The sequence below is a fragment of the Pongo pygmaeus genome, chromosome 13 (assembly GCF_028885625.2).
Source record: "Pongo pygmaeus isolate AG05252 chromosome 13, NHGRI_mPonPyg2-v2.0_pri, whole genome shotgun sequence".
Classification (NCBI taxonomy): Eukaryota; Metazoa; Chordata; class Mammalia; order Primates; family Hominidae; genus Pongo; species Pongo pygmaeus.
Genome location: NC_072386.2, coordinates 79,907,233 through 79,927,761, shown reverse-complemented (window position 1 = coordinate 79,927,761; position 20,529 = coordinate 79,907,233). Strand labels below are relative to the sequence as shown.

The 20,529-nt window shown below is 45.4% G+C and overlaps 1 protein-coding gene across 5 annotated transcripts in view; it reads left to right on the top strand.

Moving 5' to 3' along the window:
* SYK (spleen associated tyrosine kinase) overlaps window positions 1-20,529 on the top strand; it is a 96,860-nt gene that overhangs the window by 45,991 nt on the left and 30,340 nt on the right. For 4 of the 5 annotated variants that reach the window (XM_054501453.2, XM_054501450.2, XM_054501452.2 and 1 more), the window contains exons 4-7: window positions 13,424-13,562; window positions 15,824-15,902; window positions 16,283-16,332; window positions 18,364-18,432. In XM_054501453.2, coding sequence (XP_054357428.1) covers window positions 13,424-13,562; window positions 15,824-15,902; window positions 16,283-16,332; window positions 18,364-18,432 — 337 coding nt within the window. The remainder of the gene's footprint in view (window positions 1-13,423; window positions 13,563-15,823; window positions 15,903-16,282; window positions 16,333-18,363; window positions 18,433-20,529) is intronic. The other variant, XM_054501454.2, reaches the window with a different exon arrangement.

The window sequence follows — 20,529 nt, the reverse complement described above, 5'->3', positions numbered from 1 at the left end:
TTCCAGCATGGGGCAGGGTCTGCATCCCTGAATACAACGTCTCCCAAGTCCAGGTTGCCTAGATGTTGGTCCAGATTCTTTCATCTTTAGAAGTGTTTCTTTGTGTGTTTCTTTCATGGGAAATAGAGCTAAAAGGCTCCAGGGAACTCTTGTAAACCATCACCAGATCCTGTGGCTGCCCTCTCGGTGTGAGTGCGTCAGCTCCTGATTCACTGCAGAAGTCTGTCCTATATTCCCCTGTTGGGTCAGGCCAACGTTGCAGGAAGTCCCAGACCTGGTTTTGAATCATCCAAATCTGCCCTACTTGCAGATAGTTTTATAAAATATACGTTATTTGCAACGAATAGCCACAGCACAAGGTCTTTGGAGTCAGAACTAGATTCCAGTCACTGCTGGATGTCGTCACTGAGCCAGCTGCTGTTTTTTTCCCACTGTTCTTCTTGGGCCCTCATTCAGATTATCCTAAAGAATATGCTCATGTATACTTTCCAATCATCATGTCAGCTAATCCATCCATGGACCAACATTACTGGAGTCTGTAGTTCCATGAAGCACTAAGTGCCAGGCACCATTCTGGACTTTGGGAAGGGAGAAGTCAATCAGCAAGCACCTGCCCTCGTGGACCCTGCATTTCAGTGGGAGAAAGGACACTGAACAATAGGAAAGAACTGCATTTAAGTAAGGGTGTAGAGCACACTGGGGTCTGGATCCTGGGGCTTGTTTCTGCTGCGTGGGGAGGATGGACCTTGCTGTGAGGGAGGCCATTGAGAAGAGGCCTGAAGGCAGCGAGGAACCATCCCCGCCCAGGGAATGGCAAATTCGAATGCCCTGTGACAGGAGTGTGCCTGGGGAGCAGGGCACCCACAGAGGCCAGTGTCACTGGCACAGAGTGAGTGGAGAAGCGTGGAGTTGAGGGCCAGTTTGCAGCAGAGCACTCACAGCACTGGGAGGACCCTGCTTTGGGCGAGTTGGGGGTCTGTCTTTAGGAAGCAAAGGGCCAGGGCCAGCTGACATTCAGTGGGCTCTGCCTGGCTGCCGCATCATCAGTTTGCTGTGGGGAGTTGTGCTTGTTCATATACTTGCAAACCAAATGTGTTGATTTTTTTATCGTGATTTCAGGGCCTTCACCTTCTCATGCCTGAGTATCAGTCAGTTTGTCTCCGCTCTGATCTCCTGTACACCCCACCCACTGTGCTTTGACCAGGCCTATGGGCTGGCCCTTAGGAGGTGTTCAATGAATGCCTGTCACCTAAATCAATGAATTGTTTGGATCCATTCTCCATCTCCCAGCTCGTTTTTGCTTTCCACTTCCTGACATGTAGTAATACCACTGTAGTTCTGTATGGGGGAAGCTCCACACCTGTCTATGTTGGGGAGGGAATGGGGATTCTTGCCCCTCTTTCTACCTCCTCTTAAATCATTACTGATGGACAGATGCAGGGACACAGCAACACATATAGAAATATAAAAACATGACACTGTGCACTCCATCATTTGTAAGATTCACTTTCTCTGGGTAGGAGGCAGTGTGGCCTGTTAACAACATATCATTCAGGTTGTCTGGCCTCAAATGCTGGCTCCACCTTATCACCAGCTATGGGACCTTGAGCAAGTTACTCAGTGGTCTGTTTCCTTCATTTCTTTGTCTGTAAAATGGCTTTAATGTCATCTCTGACTCTTAGAGTCATTGAGGGTTATAGAGTATCATAAACCAAAGGCCCTCTGCATGGTGCTTGGCACCGAATGAAGCAGCTTCACCCCCCCTAACCCTGCAGTGGCCTGGACCACACTTGGATGCATCAGTAACATACACTGAATGTCAGGTCCTCCACGCAAACTCTTCCCATCCCTGCATCACAGGTGTACCATGACCTCTGTGGGTGAATCATTCTTCTGCAGGTGAGAAAAACAAGCAGGTCCCCCTTATCCTTCCCTTCTCTTCTTCAGTCTGCAGTAGGTGTGTTTATTTCCACTCTGTGGCTGTGAGTATATAGAGTGAGAGTCACTGTCTGGCCATAAAAGGATTCACGCTAGGCTTTTGCTTTTATGAAGTGACAGACTTAAATAAAGAATAATTATTTCGGCCGGGCACGGTGGCTCATGCCTGTAATCCCAGCACTTTGGGAGGCTGAGGCAGGCGATCACAAGGTCAAGAGATTGAGACCATCCTGGCCAACATGGTGAAACCCTGTCTCTACTAACAGTACAAAAATTAGCTGAGCGTAGTGGCGCGTGCCTGTAGTCCCAGCTACTCGGGAGGCTGAGGCAGGAGAATCGCTTGAATCCGGGAGGTGGAGGTTGCAGTGAGCCAAGATCGTGCCACTGCACTCCAGCCTGGGCGACAGAGCAAGACTCCATCTCAAAAAATATATATATATATATATATTTATTATTATTATTATTATTTCACAGAGGCGGTTGGAAGTTTATTTTTGCATTGCAAGCCATAAACTAATCAAGAGGATTTTACTAGTTTGGTGGATAATACGGGTAAACAAAATCCCAGCGATTACTCTTCACACTTTCATCTTGAGTACCAATATACTCTCTCCACCATTCATATGCCAGCATTTCAGCCTGAGAATCGCTTTACATGGAAAGCAGCATTGGTAAGAATTGGACTAAAAGGTGAAAAAAAAAAAAAAAAGAATTCCTGAAACACATGCACCTCCAAGGCCATCACAAAATGCCTTTGCTCAAACAGACCTTGAAAACACTGAGGATAAGGCAGCATATTTTGGAGATCTAAATCTGATTATAAATCCTAGGTAATACAGTTCAAAATGCAGATGATAGAAACAGATTACGTCTGGGACATGCTGTCCAACTTGGATCCCAGTTTTCTCTCCTCAGAACTATATGTGAAATCCACTTACAGTGGCAGTACACCTGAGCTAGAGGGCATTTACCACTTAAGGTGGCTAAACTTCTTGTTTTTCAAACAAGAACTCGGGTGTGGAGGAGCTTGTCCAAGGCAGGAAGGCAAAACCAGGTCCCTGATGTTGTCTGGGGCTAAGCAGAAACAGCAGCCAGCAACCAAATCCATCTCCACAGACTCCACAACCATGGGCCCCTCCCTATTCCCCATGCAAGGTGCAGCACCGGGGCATGTCCATGTGAAATTTCAGAACACACAGAGGCGTCCATCAGCTTTCCCCTCTGTTGTGTCCTGTCCACACAGCTTACCCACACCATTCAGGAGTGACTTTGAGAAGGTAGTTACAGGGACTTTGCACATGTGCTTGAAGAATAACAAATATAAACAGAGGCTCTTTGTGGAGGGGCTGGGCAGTGTGGGTCAGTGATTGTCCCTCACAGCTGCCTGTGGCGTTTCTGGAGGTGATGTTCATCACATGGCCTTTGCTATAGCAGCCCTGCCCTTGTCTGGGGTCTAGCTGGCCAGAAGCTAGCACTGGAGGGGGAGTCCTCCAGCCCACGTTTGGTAGGTGAGGTTCAGAGTGCTGCCTCGTTGGTGACGTCAGGGACCAAGGCAAGGGAGAGGGGCTGAGTGGGGAAGGAGATCCCCTGTCCCCAGAGGCCTTGTATGACAGCACAGTTTGCTATGTTTAGAAGTTAGTCACAGCTGTCTGTGAAAAATGAATTTGTTAGGAAAAGGAAACAAAGCTTACTTTCCAAAAATTATGTATCCCTTCCCCAAAAGGGAGGATCCAGGATTGAGGGGTCCGAAGCATATACAATTTGAAGACCCTCTTATTTTTGAAAAAATATAAAATTAAGCATACAATAGAATGTATTTTTTGGACTAAGGAAAAAAATTCAATAAATTAGAATTTTTTAAAGGCTGGTCAATACTACAAGCATGCAAACTTTAGAAAAGATAATGTAATATTTTAATTAACTGCCTGACACGTCTCTATAACACCTTTTATTTCCTCCATGTCCTTGACTTCACTGTGTTTGACTGCATCTTAGTTCAACAATATTTAATAATATATTTGTCTATATATACAAAAAGAGGCTATTCATTCCTTCTTCTAGGTTCACACTTCATTATTAGTAATATCATGTACATTTTTAGAATCCTTGTCAAATTTGGTAGAACAGAGTGATCTTCCCTGGCTGTGACTAAAATATCTTTTACAATCTGTACAAAACCTAAGGCCGTGCAGTCACATTGCTGGGCTCCTCTTGGTCTGGAGGAGGCTGTGATCAACTCATTTCTGACTCTCATCCACTTGGTTCACATAATGTGGTTTATTGCCATTTGTGCACAGCCGATTCTCCCACACACATCACTCTGCTAAAATGTAATGGGATGTGGCCTTCATTTCATCTTATAAATGATCTTAGAATGGAAATGCTCTAAAAAGTCCATGCCAGGCAAAATTTTAAAGATGAAAGTATTGTTTTCTTTGTGTTAAGTGTCCAGGTAAATATTTTATTGTTTTTGGCTAAGAGTCCTTGTAAATCTTACAAAGCCAAGAACAAGTTCAAGATGACCTTTAAGACACATAAGTGGCTGCTCTCCAAATAGCTCGATTAATGTTAAAAATAAAAGGTAGTATTTCAGATTTGTGGACGGAGTCGTCCAACCAGTAAGTCATCAATGCCATTTTAACTACAGTTTCTACCTTCTGACTTTAGAAATGTACTGTGTTAAAAAAAAAAAAAAAAAAAAAAAAAAAAAGAAGTTACAAAAATAGTCATTCATTCAACAAAATAGATGTGTTTTCAACCAGACATGCAGCAGGCATTGTGATAGGACTTGGCTACTGTGAGGAATAAGTCAGACCTTAGTCCCTGCCCTCACCGGACTTTGACTGCAGGGGGGAAGATGACAAATGCAAGCTGATGTGCTGCAAAGTCTGCAATGCATGGCAGTAGGTCCCCTCCACCACGACACTGGGCCTACCCAGCATGATCTTGATTTTTTTTTCATTCACTTGTTTATAGTCCCCACCCCCACTTGCTCTGGATGCACAAGGGCAGAGATTGGGCTGTTGCCTTCACGAGTGCAACCCAGCACCTAGAACATTGTCTTGGTGGGAAAAATCTCTCTGGGTAAAGGAACATTCTGGCTGCTAACTTGAATGGGGGCCACTACTTGGATAGGAGGAGGGACAACATGGTTCATCGGGCCTGTCTCATGTGCCCAGGCTGCACTATCATCTAGTGTGTCACTAACTGTAGGAACTGGGAAGTGGCCTTCAGAGCAAGTGGGCTGACTGGATTTGGCAGAGCTTGACACTTCACCAGGCAGATGCAACAAGAGAGCAGGGCAGCAAAAGATTCACGGGGTAGCATGGGTGTGGTGGCCAGGGCAGGCCTGGATGCCTGCAGGAGAGGGAGGGAAGTGAAGCGGTGGATGTCAAGTGGGCGTGCAGGAGCCCGGGCATCTCCAGAGCCCCAGTCCGAGCCCCAGGAGGCAGCACCATGTCATGGTCACGTGGTGCCCTGAGACCATTTTGGTGCCCTGAGATTCTATGGATGGTGGCAGAGTTTTCCTTGTTGGTGGCGGACTGGCTGGGTGGTGGAGGGATTGGCACATGGCCGCCCCAGGCCACACCATGAGGTGTTGAGAGAGACCCTGACTGCTCAGCTGCCCCGAGTGTGCAGCATGGAGCAGGGGGCGGCTGCTCTGACGGCTCACAGCAGGAGAGGCACCTGGAGAGCTGGGCTGTGATCAGGCCCAGTAGTTTGCAGATGTCTGGAGAGAAACTGAGTCAGAGAGGAAGCCCAGGAGGTTGTGAGCCTCAGCGATCTGAGAGGCATGCATGTTGAAGACTGAGTGAGGAGGATGGGAAACCTACGGGCTTGGTGGGTCCTAAAGTTGCAAGAACATCACTGTCCCCTGCAGCTAAGTGGGCCTGATGTATTCCACTCAGGCCACAGTTGCTGTACATGATCTCTTGGGACCCTAGAAGTGCTCCTTTCCATGACAGCTCTTTAATACATTAGTTAAAACAATCCCCAGGAAGCCCTTGTTCCAAGTATGCAGGATAAGATAAAAAGAGAGCGCAGAAAGCCCTCAGAGCAGGGACCGACTGTGAGTGCAGGAGTGCAGTTTGCCCTCAGAGGCCTTGGTAGTCACCCCTTCCCAACCCCCATGCCACCATTGAATCCCCATGTGGCTTGTTCTTATATGCTCTGCAGCTGAAATTCAGGTGCCCTCCTGACCTTCGCTTCCCTGTCCCTTTTGAGAAGAAATAAACTGTAATCTATGACTCATCCCTTTTGTACTAGCCAAGTTCCAGGTGCAGTATGACACACTTGCTATCTCTACCTCTCTTCTCCCCTTCCTTTCCCTCATGTCTGCACACACTCCCATCCCCTCACTTCTTCCCCCTACACCCCGCCTCTCTCTCTCTCACACACACACATGCACACACTTGAGAACCGTGGCTGCATATCATCTCCTGTGGACTTGTGCACAACCTGTGGAGCCCAACTTAAAGTACTGCATCCATTCTCCCTGGTTTATCCTAATTTAGGCTTGTTTCCTGGTCATACAGAATACTAAAGTGTATGTCCTTAGGAACTGTCTCAATTTCTCAGAGAAATGGGATATACGTGAATAAAATTTTTATGATTCCCTTATACTGAGTCCCACTTGCACTGCAAAGGATTAATAACACCTGTTTCCAAAGCAAGGCATCACCTGCCATGCAAGCCACATGCTGGGGAGGGGAGGCGAAGGGCGTGAGCATTGGTGAGAGGTGTTGTTCTCATGTTCAAGGTGACAGGTATGTTATCTGGTGTCCCCAAGCTGGGTCCCACCCAGGGCCTGCTCCTGGACGAGGGCTGTATGGCTCTGATTTGCACACCCCTGATTCTGGTGGACACAATCCTTTTTCTTAGAGAGCCAGAATCACTGCATCTTCTAGTCCTTAGCTGCATAACAAAATGGGGTGCAAAACTTCTCTGGGCTGTCTATTCTTATTGTTCATTGGTTTATCCTGCAGGGCCACCCATGGAGCCCATAACTTAAGATGCACAAATGAACTATTGAGTGAATGTGTGTGTGTGTGTGTGTGTGTGTGTGTGAGAGAGAGAGAGAGAGAGAAAAAGAACTATCTGGAGGGTTGGCAAAAGCACAGATTTCGGCGTCCCATCCCCTGAGTTTTTAATTCACAGGTCTGCATAAGGACTCATCCATTTGCATTCCTGCCAAGTTCTCAAATGATGCTGATGCTGCTGGTCTGGGGATATGGCGTGAGCCTGTTTGAGATACCTGTTACCTACCTGGGCTAGATTAACAACTATGATCATTTGAGATTTTCTTAGTTCATTGGAGGGTCTATAACTACATTTGCAGTTGTAATTCCTGCAAAATGCCCAAATACTGTATTATTGGACTGGTTCCAATAAAGTTAACTTTGAAAATGCCTCTATTTGTAGAAACTTAAGTTAGATAGTAAAGAAATTCAGGCCATGAGTCAGACAGGCCCTGCCACTTAATAGCTCTGTGATTTGGACAACTTAATTTTGCTCTCTGAGCCTCTGTTTCCTCAGTAATAAAATGGGGAAACTGATGTTTTATCTGAGTCATTATGGAGATGAATTAAGTAATGTGTATAAAGCTAAGCCAATGGTTCCCATGTCTCTGTGGTTGCTACATCCATGAATTCTTTTCTTTCATCAGTTCTGAAAAACATCTTGCTATTTTTTTCTTCAAATATTGCTCTCTGTTATTCTTGCCCATTTCTTCCTTCAGAGACTCTTATTAAACATAGTTTGACCTTCTCAATTCATCCTTTATACTTTTTATTTTCCCTTGCCTTTTCTGTGTCCTGTGCTATGAGTAACGTCATTGAATTAGTCTTCCAGCACACCAATTTTTCCTTCATTTGTGTCCAATCTGCTCTTATGCTCATTCACTGATTTTTTTTTCAATTACATTTTTTAGAAAATTTCTAGCAGTTCTATTTGTTTGTTTTTTGTTTGTTTGTTTTTTCAGATATTTCTGGGACATTTTTAGAGTATCTTATTGGTTGCTAATTTCCATGGTTCCGTTTTTTATTTTGTTAAACATTTCATAGTTTATATTCTATATCTGATTATTCTACTACTGAAACTTTTGGAGGATGTAAATCTCTCTCTCTTTCTCTCCCTACCCCTTTTCTCATAACTCATGCTTCCTTATGTTTTCAGTGATCTTTCTGAGTTTATGCCTGGATTGATATTAATCTGTGGGAATCCTGAATATTCGATGCTGGGAGCGCTTTCCTCCAGAGTTGAAGGGGATTTCCTCTTCACAGGTCCTTGCTTTAAGGTGGGAATCCCACATCCAGGTGCTCACTGTGCTGCTGGCCTAAGATTCTGTCCCTGTCCACAGGCTGTGCTGATATTGGCATTGGCCCTTTGGCCAAACCCACTTTAATTGCTCTCATTTGCCACTCACTTTTTGCTGTTCAAGTTTCAACTCACTTTTTGTCCTATACTTCAATTTCAAAAGTGAATTTGCGGCTTAGGAAAAACCTTTTCCTTGTTCATTGATGAATGAGACTGTGTTAGGCTGTCACGAGCCTCCTTTGCCACGACAAAAACTCTGTTCCATCAGTGCTCTCATATGCTGCCGTAATTGATAGAAGTATGCCATTTTATTTGACACATGTGGTTTTGCAGACCTAGGTCATCATAAAGAGTCATGACCTGTCTGAAGTTAAAAGTTCAAAGAGAGTTGTGGGCTGATGTCAATATCACTTCATTGATGCTGATCAAAGTCTCCTTGAAGCTGGAAGACAAGATTCGTTAAATAGTTCCACCTTCATGAACTAAAGCAGAGGGAGAGCATGAGAGGGCATTTTTAATAAAATGTTTTAAACGACAGGTGTGTTAAAACAGCTTCGTTTGGCCTCAGATAGGGATTGTGTACTGATCTTGCTCTTGTTTGTGTGGAATGCATATGTGCCTCAGTAGTGCTATGGCGCAAGGCAGAAGCACTCAGAAGTTGCATTATCTATATCTTTCATGGATCAGTAAAGCTGGCATTTCTCCTGCCTCTTACTGACATACACACTGTTCAGGACCTCATTTGCTCCCACATCCTCCTCTTCCCCTCTCCCAGCTCTCCTTGAGAAACCGTTGGGAGAAGGCTCTGAGTGAGGACTGCCCACCCAACCCAGAGCAGGTCCCCTCTGTCCATCTGCCCAGCCCACCTTAGCCACAGTGAGCACTCATCCTTTGCACATCCGATGCACACAGCCAATTCCAGGCATCTTCCTTCCCCTTGTATGAGTCTGACAACCGACCCAGTGATGCTCTACTCTGCCATGGAAAAAAAATGGCAGGGGAGAATGAGAACACCTAGTGGGCTGGAATGTGCCCGGCTTTTCTGTTCAGTCTACAGCAGATACAGGCAGTGTCCCAGTAGCCCTGGGGAGGCCGCCTTGAGTGTCTCACTACTTCTTGGATCCTCACTTTCCCCTTGGTGCCCGGGCATCACCTCTGTATATTCTCTCTCCCCCAGGAGGGTGCAGGAGAGTAGAGGAGTCCAGCCCTTCCAGGCCATGCCCTAGCAGAGTTAACATGCCTCACCTTTGCATAGTGCTCTAGTGTCTGTGAGGCACAAGGCCTGCTCACCCCAGAGGCCAAGGCTGCCCACCCTGGGAAAGTAGACATGCCGCAGGTCGAGGACTGTCTCAAGACCAGTTAGGACAGCTTCTCAGCATCATCTCAAGCTCAAGCCCTGGAAATCTCAGGCTTTGCAATAGCAAAACACAAATCTGTTAACTTACTCCTCCCAAGACAATTACTGGGAAAAAATATTTTGTAAATATTCAAAGGCTTCTGTGAACAGCCTGAAGCCAGTTGACCCTGAAGGCAGAAGGCAGCAAACCAGACAGGAGCTGGGAGACTTGCCTGTGTGCACGCCCTCTCTGGGTGTCTGTAGAGCCAGAAGCCTGGGTGGGTGTGCTGATGCCACCACCAGGGCAAAGCTCTCAGTAACAGGACACAGCCAAGAGGAGGAGCAAGGCTTCCAAATCAGTTTGTCTCCTATGTTAAATTAAAAATAGCCTGGTCCAGGATCTGCCTGCAGCCAGCAGATACCTCACAGTTGCTGGTGGTTAATGTCGTGAGCCTTCTGGTCTTTGCCACCTACAGATGCTGGGCCTGTGGGTTTCCTTTCCCTGCTCTTGTTTCCTGCCACCTGCCACAGGGGGCTGCCCAGGCAGCATGTCCATGGTCACTACCTGTACCTTCCAGTTACCTGTAGCCGGGACTGGCCAGGGCTGCTTGGTGGAGCACAGGAAGAGGGGATCGCCTGCAGAACCTGTCCTCTTGAAGAGCCCCAAGGAAGTGGGGCCTTTGCAGAAACTGCTTGTTCCAAAGCAAAGGGCACTCTCTGTTCCTCTGGGTTGCTCTCTATTTCCTCCTGTTACCAGCTCTCTTTTTATACTGCTTTTATTGTGAAATATAAAACAAACACGGAAGAGTGCATAACCAAATAGGTACAACTTAATGAATGATTATCAAGCAAATACAACCCAGTCAAGAAATGAAACACACCCAGCATTGCAGGAGACCCTTCCACCCTCACACACTCATACCCATCTGTACGGCTGGCCTCCTGGGAGGCACCACCTCCTGAACTCTTGTGTTCATCATGCCCTTGCTTTTTTTGTTGTTATTTTTCATTTGTTTGTTTTTTTAGTTTTACCACCTAGGTGTACATTACTAGATAAAACAGGCAGCTTTTTTCTGTTTGGGGACTTTGTGTATGTGGAAATAAGGAGTGTGTTTTATGTTTGTGAGACTCATCTGTGCTTTGTATTGCTACCATTTGCTCATTTTATTGCTTTAGAATACTATCTTGTGTGAATTCCTACAATTTACTTGCTCTGTGTTCAGTGAACACTTAGGTTGTGTGCAGTTTTTGATAAGCACAGATGAAGCTGCTATAAGTAGCCCTGGGGTGCATAGTGCACGCATTTCATACAACTAGGGGTGGAATTGCTCATTCACGAGGTCTGTGAGTGAATAAGTTCAGTTTCAGGAGACTGTTCCAAATTGTTTTCCAAAGTGGGTGAGCCCATTTATGCTCCCACAATCAACGTAGGAGGGGCCCTGCTGCTCCCCACTCTCAGTAGCACTTAGGATGATCTTTCTAACTTCCACCAGTCTGAAGAGCATGGAATGGTACTTCTCTGTGGTCTTCATTTGTATTTGCCAGATGCCTAATGAGGTTGATGGCATCATCTCTCAGGGCAACCTGTGCTTGTCCGTCTCAGTTTTTAACAAGAAAATGTCAATCAAGACATAGGGCAAGATGCAGTACAGCAGCTTGGACATAGATTCAGACACCAGAGTTCAGATTCCATTTATTACTACTATCTTTTTTTTGTAGAGATGGCGTCTCACTCTGTTGCCCAGGCTGGAGTGCTGTGGTGCAGTCTTGGCTCACTGCAGCTTTGACCTCCTGGGCTCAAGTAATCCTCCTGCCTTGGCCTTCCAAAGTGCTAGGATTACAGATGTGTGCCACTGCACCTGGTTCAGATCCCATGTATTATCTCCATGACCTTGAGGTCACAGATGTAAAAGATTAAATTATAGGAAATACTTTGGAGTGACATATTGGCACCATTTTTTCAAGGCCAACTTTTATAGGCATATGCATCCACTCTTACTGCTGTGGTATTTGGATAGCTCTCTACACCCTCAAACTATAAGCCACTGATATGTATAGAATAAACATAAATAGTCTCACTTTATAAGATACTTTCCCTATAAGACAGACTCAGTTCTCCCTTTGTATAAAAAAATTACCGTGTGGTTTTTTGTTGTGTTGTGTTGTATTTAACAGTCACCAACTGCTGGCTGTAATCAGCCATGTGGCTGTGAAAAGGGAGCTCACACCTTGGGCGCTGGCAACTCAGTTGGTTTGGGAGGAAGAGGCTGTTCTCACAGTGGGGAGGTTTCAGCACGGCCACCTGCTGAGGCCACAGAGAACCTAGATATGTGTCCTGTACCCTGGCCAGCTGCCCTGAGCTGTGGGGTGCTGTGCATGGCCAAGCACCGCTAGAAAAGACACTTATTCTGAATTTCACTCCTCCCATGCCATCATTCAGCTTTCAAGTCTTGGGTTAGCTTTTTGAGATAAGTCTCCATGGCAAGGGACAGGAAAGCATGGCGATGTCCAGTTCTGAAGGCCATCTCAACTCTCCCTGTGGTCGTGTATCTGACCTCTTGCAACCAGGAGGAGGCATCAGAAATTTCCCCAGTACCCAGATGTCCCAAGGCAGTTGGGCACACTTGAACTCTGCCCCAAGTAGTACAGTGCATTTGGGCACGCGGCTTAACAATTTTGGACCTCAGCTTCCTCATTTTAGAAAATGCAGGGGCCAAAGAGGCTTCCTGGGACTTCATGACTCACCCTCAGAACCTAGGATCTCATGATCCAAAGGGCTGCAGCTGTGGAGAGGGGAGAATGGGCTGTGTGTGTGACTACGAAGCTAAACTGGGGGATTCGCACCCATTTCGTGCCTTTTCAGCCTCCACCAGGACCTCGAACTCCCCAAGTCCTACAGGTCTTCCAGGGGATCTCTCACCTCCCCATGAGTCATAAGCCTCACGTGGCATGCACTGCAGTGGGGGTGTTGTTCCCTGCCTGGCATCAGACTCCTGCGTCTCTGTTCACCAGGACCCAGGGCAGGGGGTTGTTCTGAGGGTCGCCCAGCATGACCATGAAGACAGAGCCTTGGCTGCTCAGCACGGCCAGCACAGCTCTGGTTTCACCTCTGTCTCTTCACCCCACAGTGGATGTCATTTTCTTCTCCTTGGGGTGTTACCCGACAATATCATCATTTGAAAGTGTTTGAAGTCCAGCCCTGCCTCCGTTTCCTGCATTGGGAGCATGGAAGTCCAGCCCTGCCTCCCTTTCCTGCAGTGGGAGCATGGGAGGGACTGAGGAAGGCCCAGGGGATGGAAGCTTCCATATCCCTCCATCTCTGGTCCAGAAGATGGCTGGTTAAAATGCCCACCAAACAACCCCGCCCACACTCCAAGCTAGGTGGTGGAGCTGTCCATCTTGGATCTAACCCAAATGCAGGCCCTGGTGAAGAAAGGTGAGTCCACAGTGCTCCACAGATAATCAGGGCCCATGGAGCCCCCGTGCTCATCACCCTGAGCAGCGTCACTGCTACCGAGCACCAGGCTCTCCTGACCACTGCCCAGAGCTCCTGGGCCCTGCTAGAGCTTAGCCATGGTCCATTCATCACCAACCTGCTAGCATTTCCTTGTTGCAAGCTTGCCCACTGGCATCATCCCTGAGTGGTAAACTGGGCCTTCCTGGGTTGGGTAAAGCCCTTGACCCTGAGGCTCCAAACTCTGCCCTCCAGCTGCCTTGCCGGGTGATAGGCCCCAGAGAGTGGCTGCTGACCGTTCAGGCCAGGGTGCTTCCTCCCAGGGTCCCACCTGGGGACCGGCAGGCCTGGGGATGATGCAGTTCCATCCTCTCTTCTAGGATCCGAGCCAGAGACAACAACGGCTCCTACGCCCTGTGCCTGCTGCACGAAGGGAAGGTGCTGCACTATCGCATCGACAAAGACAAGACAGGGAAGCTCTCCATCCCCGAGGGAAAGAAGTTCGACACGCTCTGGCAGGTACCCGGCCTCCTCTCCCCACCTTGTGGGTAGAGTACAGGGCACATGGGGCTTCTTGTCCCATGGACTCTTAGACATGAGTGGAACTGGACCACCCACTGCCCACAGTGTGGTCCCCAGGCCAGCAGCAGCTCTGGAGCTCATGAGAAACACACACGGACCACACCTGGGACCCTGCCCCACTTGCCAATCAGACCCCACTTTCAGCCTCCAGGTGGCTTCTGTGTTTGAGAAGCACTGGTCCAGAGGCCGTCATGTGAGGTGAACGAAGGTTCCATGGCTTGTTCAGGGCCACTCAGCCCTCAGTGCCACAAGGTGATGTACGTGCAGGGCTGTGTTCAGAGTTTAACAAGACACTGTCTTTGGAGAGCTAGAAAATATTTCTTCCTAGGATATTCTGACTAGAGCCCAGAACAGCCATTCAGACAAAGACACACAAAATAGAGGAATGGATGCCTGGGAAGGAGGCCTAGGAACAGCTAAGCAGGCCTTTGTTGGTGGTGTGAGAGGCTGAATTAGACAGCAAATGTCAGGTGCCCTCCTCATTGTAAATCGAGTCTCTCCCTGTGGAAACTAAGGCAATTTAGGAAGCACATCCTAAATTTAGGAAGCATACTCCCTGGGCTCCAGGCTGCTGCTTATACTGACTGCCACAGCCCTGGTCTAAAAAGTGCTTATTCCTGACCCAGCTACTAGCAAAGCCTGAAACAACTCACAATTTGGAAGTTCCTTAGGCACTAATGAGCACTAAAATAATGCTCATCACTGCTTTCCCTGAATCGCAGTGAGCACAGATTGCTTGTCTTAATTTTGCATCACAGTTACACTGGCTGATGATGAAGGAAATAACAGTAACAGTACTTCGTGCATCATCTTAGCAGAGCATCCTATAAACTGTAGTAGGTTCAGAAACAGGGAGAAAGCCAACCGACTCTGCCACCACCCCACCACCCCAGAGCACCAGCTACCTCGAACATGTGTGGGTGAGGGGCATAGTCAGGGCATGTTCAAATGTCCTCACCCAAGCCCAGCTGGGGCCACACATGCAGTCAATGTTGAGGAAAGGACTCAACTCAAAATCCTGTCTTTTCAAAAACTGAGACTACAGAGCCTCAGCCCCTTTAAAGCACTTAAAGTTACTACTTCCAAATGTGATTTGCTTTCTAGTGCTGTAATTGGAAAAAAAAAAAAAAATACTCCTTTTTTGAATGCTGGAGATGATCATATTAAAAAATGTTAGTCACAACATTTACATTGTCTTTTGATTTTGTGGCTCATTGCCATGTCTCATCATCAATCACAGGCTTCTTTCTTTTAATGATATTGATTCGAAACAGTATTTATCCTTTCTGCACTCAAAGCCCCAAAGCGCATCAGGGAGGTGAGTAGGGAATGCGGCCTTCTGGAATGCAAAGGCACCTGGAGTCCTCTATGCCAGCTTAATGCTCACGGTCCCAGGCCCTATCACTTATAAACAGCCATTCATTCACCTTCTCCTGAAAGGGCGTTTTATGTGTGTGGTGTTCTCTCACCATTTCAAAGGCTGAGCACTCACCATAGTGTTAAGCATCTCTAATTATTGAGAATGTCCTTCCCAAGAATCTTTACTATTTGTATTGATTCCCTTGGTAGATCATAGCATTCATTTCTAATTAAATATTCCTCATTGTATATTTTCTAGGCACTGTGTTTAGGAAACTACGTCAAAAATGGCAGCAATACGTTCCAATTTCCCATGCATGATTTCATTGATTTTTCTTGACAGCATTGTAAGGTACTTCTGTACCCTCCCCAACTCCAGGGTCCCAGTGCTATTTCACAGAGAGTTGGTGATTGCCGTAATACCCTATTTCAATATTCTTTACTGTAGACCAGGGATCTGCAAACCCACAGATCAACTCTGGCTCTCAGCCTGTTTCTGTGTAGTCCCTGAAGAGAATGGTTTATATGCTGTTGAAGGTGTTGTTTTGGATAAATAAATAAACAAAGGACACAGATATGGTATGAGGCCCACAAAAGCCTAAAATACCACTTTCTGGCCCTTTACAGAAAAAATTTGCTGCCCCTAGCCCAAGAGGGGGGATCCCTAGCTGTGGGCCTACTTCCCCAGCCACCCTTGTGGAGTGGACTTAAGCACATAAAAGCATTTACGTGTCTTGGGGCTACTTTGAAAGCCCAACAGTCAGTCAGCAGCTCTCAGTCACTATTTGTCTATTTCCTGACCTTGGTATTTACCACTTTCTTACTTTTTTCTCTTTCAGCTGGTCGAGCATTATTCTTATAAAGCAGATGGTTTGTTAAGAGTTCTTACTGTCCCATGTCAAAAAATCGGCACACAGGGTGAGTTCCCGAGACACTGGAGTCTCAGTGTTTGAGGTATCAGTGACAATCAGCCTCATTTTAGACTTAGCTGATTGCAGATTTGGGTTGGATGAGGACTTCTTTTTACGGGTTGATTAATAATGATATCAGAGCACTCTGATTTTGTATATCATGAATCAAAAAATAGCCAGTTGCTTTAACTTTAAAAAAATTGTAATTTATTTGTCTTCATTGCATGCGGGAAAAAGTAAAAGAGGGTCGAAAGAAGTACCTGCAGAAAGCGTGCTCACTTCTCAAGCAGCAGCACATCCTGATCTCATTGATTGATCTGCAGTGGGGAGGGGAAGGAAGTGGTTTCCACAGATAGAGCAGTAATTGTCCATGCTCTCTCTAACCAGGAAATGTTAATTTTGGAGGCCGTCCACAACTTCCAGGTTCCCATCCTGCGGTAAGTGTCACTAGGAATACCACTGAATGAGAAGCTGTTGCATATTTCACAAATGAAAAGCATGTTTTAGCTAACAGGAGTAGTGAGCATTGATATTTTGATTGCCCTTCAAAACATACTCCTTGATCAGCTGGGATTGCTAGTGAGTGTTAGGCAGAATCAGCCTACTATTAGTGATAAACTAGCCACATTTTCTTTTCTTTTTTTTTTTTTTTTTTGGAGATGGAGTGTCTCACTCTGTCACCCTGACTGGAGTGCAGTGTTACAATCACGGCTCACTGCAACCTCTGCCTCCCAGGTTCAAGCCATTCTCATGCCTCAGCCTCCCGAGTAGCTGGGATTACAGGTGCCTGCCCATCACACCTGGCTAATTTTTGTATTTTTTAGTAGAGACAGGGTTTTGCCATTTTGGTCAGGCTTGTCTCAAATTCCTGGCCTCAAGTTATCCTCCTGCTTCGACCTCCCAAAGTGCTGGGATTACAGGCATGAGCCACCACACCCTGCCTAGCCACATTTTCTTAACTTCTTGTCTAGGTGAAATTCTCTTCATTTTTGGACAATATGCACAATGCGAATGAAACCCAATATAAATCAGAAGTAGGCCTCTTGCAATATTTGAGAAATGGGAACATATTTTTTAACTTCATCCTTGAGCCGTCTATGTTAACACACATGTGTAATCCACAGGACCCCAGCTCTCTCCTGCCTCCAGCCTGTTAGGAGGTCAGGTCAGATTTATGCTCTAAGCAGGAATTCTTTTCCTGCTCTTTTCTTGGGGACTTCATATGGACTTTTTTTGTTTTGTTTTGTTTTGTTTTGATATGGAGTCTCTCTCTATTACCCAGGCTGGAGTGCAGTGGCACAATCTCCGCTCACTGCAAGCTCCACCCTCTGGGTTCACGCCATTCTCCTGCCTCAGCCTCCAGAGTAGCTGGGACTACAGGCGCCCGCCACCACGCCCGGCTAATTTTTTTGTATTTTTAGTAGAGGCGGGGTTTCACCGTGTTAGTCCAGATGGTCTCGATCTCCTGATCTCGTGATGCGCCCGCCTCGGCCTCCCAAAGTGCTGGGATTACAGGCCTGAGCCACTGCGCCCGGCCCATATGGACTTTTTATGCCTTTTAATGCCAACTGTGAAGTGTGCCCTCTGCACCTCACTTTTTGCCTGGTAACCCTTGAAAAACAAAATCTGCAGAAAGCCAAATATACATCCTGCCTCCAGTAGGGACAATTGGCTGCCCAGTAGCTGAGCCCAGGTTGAAACAGGGGAGGCTGTCCAGGGGCAGCACTTGTTATCAAATGCAGGGAACATAAATTTGCTAAAATATCAGTGAACTTTGGGATCAAAATGTAATGCCTTTATGGAAGTGTGACTTTATTTTGCCCTTTACAGGGCTCACAGGCCTGGCAACTCTACCTTAATATTATAGGCTCCATGAGACAGATCCATACACCCTTCAGATGAATGAGGGCTTAGGGCTGAGAACTCTTAAAAGAATGTCAAGCCCTGTGTTTAGCCATCATCACCCAATGACTACAAGAAGTTAGGTATTTTGGAATAACTTTTTAATTGACTGGTAAGATACATACGGAAAAAAAATGCAGACGCCCTACGTGTACAACTCAATTAATTTCCACAAAATTTTCCACCGTGGAACCAGCACCCACCATGAAGAAGCAACACAACTGAGCACTCAGATCTACTAGTAGTTTCTTTTGGTGGTTTGTCTTGAGCTTGCAACTTAATAATTCCACATGAAGCATGAGCTAGTGAATGTAACAGCTCTAATTTTGTAGCCTTCAGTGGAACATATTTCCCAAATATATTTCTAGATCCTTCTTCCCAAGTGGCAGGCCCTTCCAGAAGCCTTCCCAATGATCAGGTGTTGCCCGTGGTCGATCTCATTGGCAGGGACAGGAGGGGATTAGTGGTGCGATTATAGAAGCAAGTTTAGGTAGCATGTCATGGAAGGGATCCTGTATTTGTTTTCTGAAACATTTACTGTTCCTCTTTGCCGTTGTGGTTTCTAGACTTGGTCAGCGGGTGGAATAATCTCAAGAATCAAATCATACTCCTTCCCAAAGCCTGGCCACAGAAAGGTGCTAAAGCATCCCCTGCTTGCTGTCCAACTAAGTGGTAGGACCAACCCGCACTCAGCTCCTGCTAGCCCAGCCTGCCCTGTGTGTGCGCTGCCCCCCATCTCTTGCCACTCTGCTTCCAGGCCTCTTTGCCCTTGCTCACACCTGCCGTTCCTGGGCAGCTGCGCCCCAGGTACATCATGTGCTTTTCATGTGGGTCAGCAGTCCGTCAGCTGGAAGTCCATCAGTGTGAGCATGCTTTCTCTGCTCAAGCGTCGTTTTAAAGTCGTTTCAGTTGGCGTCATCCGTCGTAGCTAATTATCATGTCGGAAAATCTTTTCAAAGATGGCCCACTTAACTTTTTGGTGGCCAGGCTCACGTGTTGCAGTGTTCTGGTAATTGATTATGTAAGTTACGTTGTGATGGAGGGAACGCCAAGGTTTTGTGAGGTGTGCTGCACGGTGAGGTCAGGCAGTGCATGGTAACTTCATTATGGCTTAGACGTCTAACACAGAACTGCAAATGTGACATGTAAAGAAGAGGTGTAATCTGAGGACTAGAAAAACCAGTTTTCTTTTTGAGGCAGTAATGTTGACATCTCATTGATTTCCATGTTTTTTTCTATTATTGGATTTTGAGGGAAAATAAAAATAAGTTCTTTTTCATGACTTTTATTTATAATGACTTATTTATTCCTTCCCCCAAAATATGTATATATAATGTGTTTGAATTGCTTTTTTTCCATTCTACTTTTATTATCAGTGGGGTAAAATTGATTCTTTTATCAGTAATTCTTTTTATTTTCATATTACTTGGTGTTTTTACCGACCTTTTAGCATATAATTGAGCATCTCATGAAGTAGATTGCCTAAAGTATTTACTAGAAACAACAGAAATAAAAGACATAAAACCCCTGAGATTTTATTTAGTAATAATTTTCCAAGTTTACTCATACTCAAGAAGTTCTCAATCGTGTTGACTGTAGAACAGAAAGATTTAATGCAGTGTTTGAGAGGAAGAAAAGGTTTATTTTACACTTGAATAAAGTTAACTATGCCTGTTTTTCATGTTTACCCAAGGCAAAACACCCCCACAGATTACTCACAGTGGCTAAAGAAATACCTAGAAAATAAGTTTTGGTGCATCTCTAGACTACAGGAGAACATGTCAGAAAAAAAGTTGAAGAAAATATCAGTTACCACCTAAAAATAAAGAAGTATATGTGTAGATAAGAACCATAACATCATCAAAAGAGAAATGAGAAACTGGGAGTAAGTAGCACTAATGCTGACACACAGATTAATAGCTTTAATGTACAAAGAGATTCTAAAAATAAGAAAAATATTAACTGTCTACTAGGATAATTGGTAGGGAATATCAGTAGTAGTTTATAGTAAAGCAAATATAAATAGTTCTTGAACATATGAAATGTTGTTTAACTTCATGAGAAGAGAAATGCAAGTTAAAACTATGGTGCTTAACTGTGTCCACCTATGATCCAAATTTTAAAAGCTTGATAACACTGTAATAAAGGCATGGTAGATAAGCACTTTCACTCTTCCTTGGGGAAGTCTGAAATGATGCAGTCTGTAAGAAAGGCTCTGCAATTTTATTTCTAAGTACATACAGATATTCTTGCATTTGTGCGAAATCATGTACATGGGAAGGTGTTTTTTCCAAAATTGTATAATTGACAAAGTCTGATAATAATTTAAATGCCTATCAGTGGAAAACAAATGAAATTGGTTACAGTAAAATTGCTACTGTGGGAGGCAGCTGAGATCTAGAATTGTTTTCAAAATATAATTTTAACTGTAAAAGACAATGTCATGCACACACACACACATACACATACATATATAGAGAATGTGTTGATATCGTATACAGTATCCTAGAAAAATACAGAAAATGCTGGCAATGCTGGTTGCCCCTGGAGTAACAGATGGGAATGTTAAGAAATCCCACTTTTCATTGTAAACTCTGTTGTATCTTTTTAAATTTGAACCTGTTAAAAAATTTTAATCAATTTTTTTAAAACAGAAAACTAAATAGTAGAGAGTAATTAATCTGATTAATATTGTGAAAATACCTTTCTGGCAAAAAAACAAAAGTTTGCTT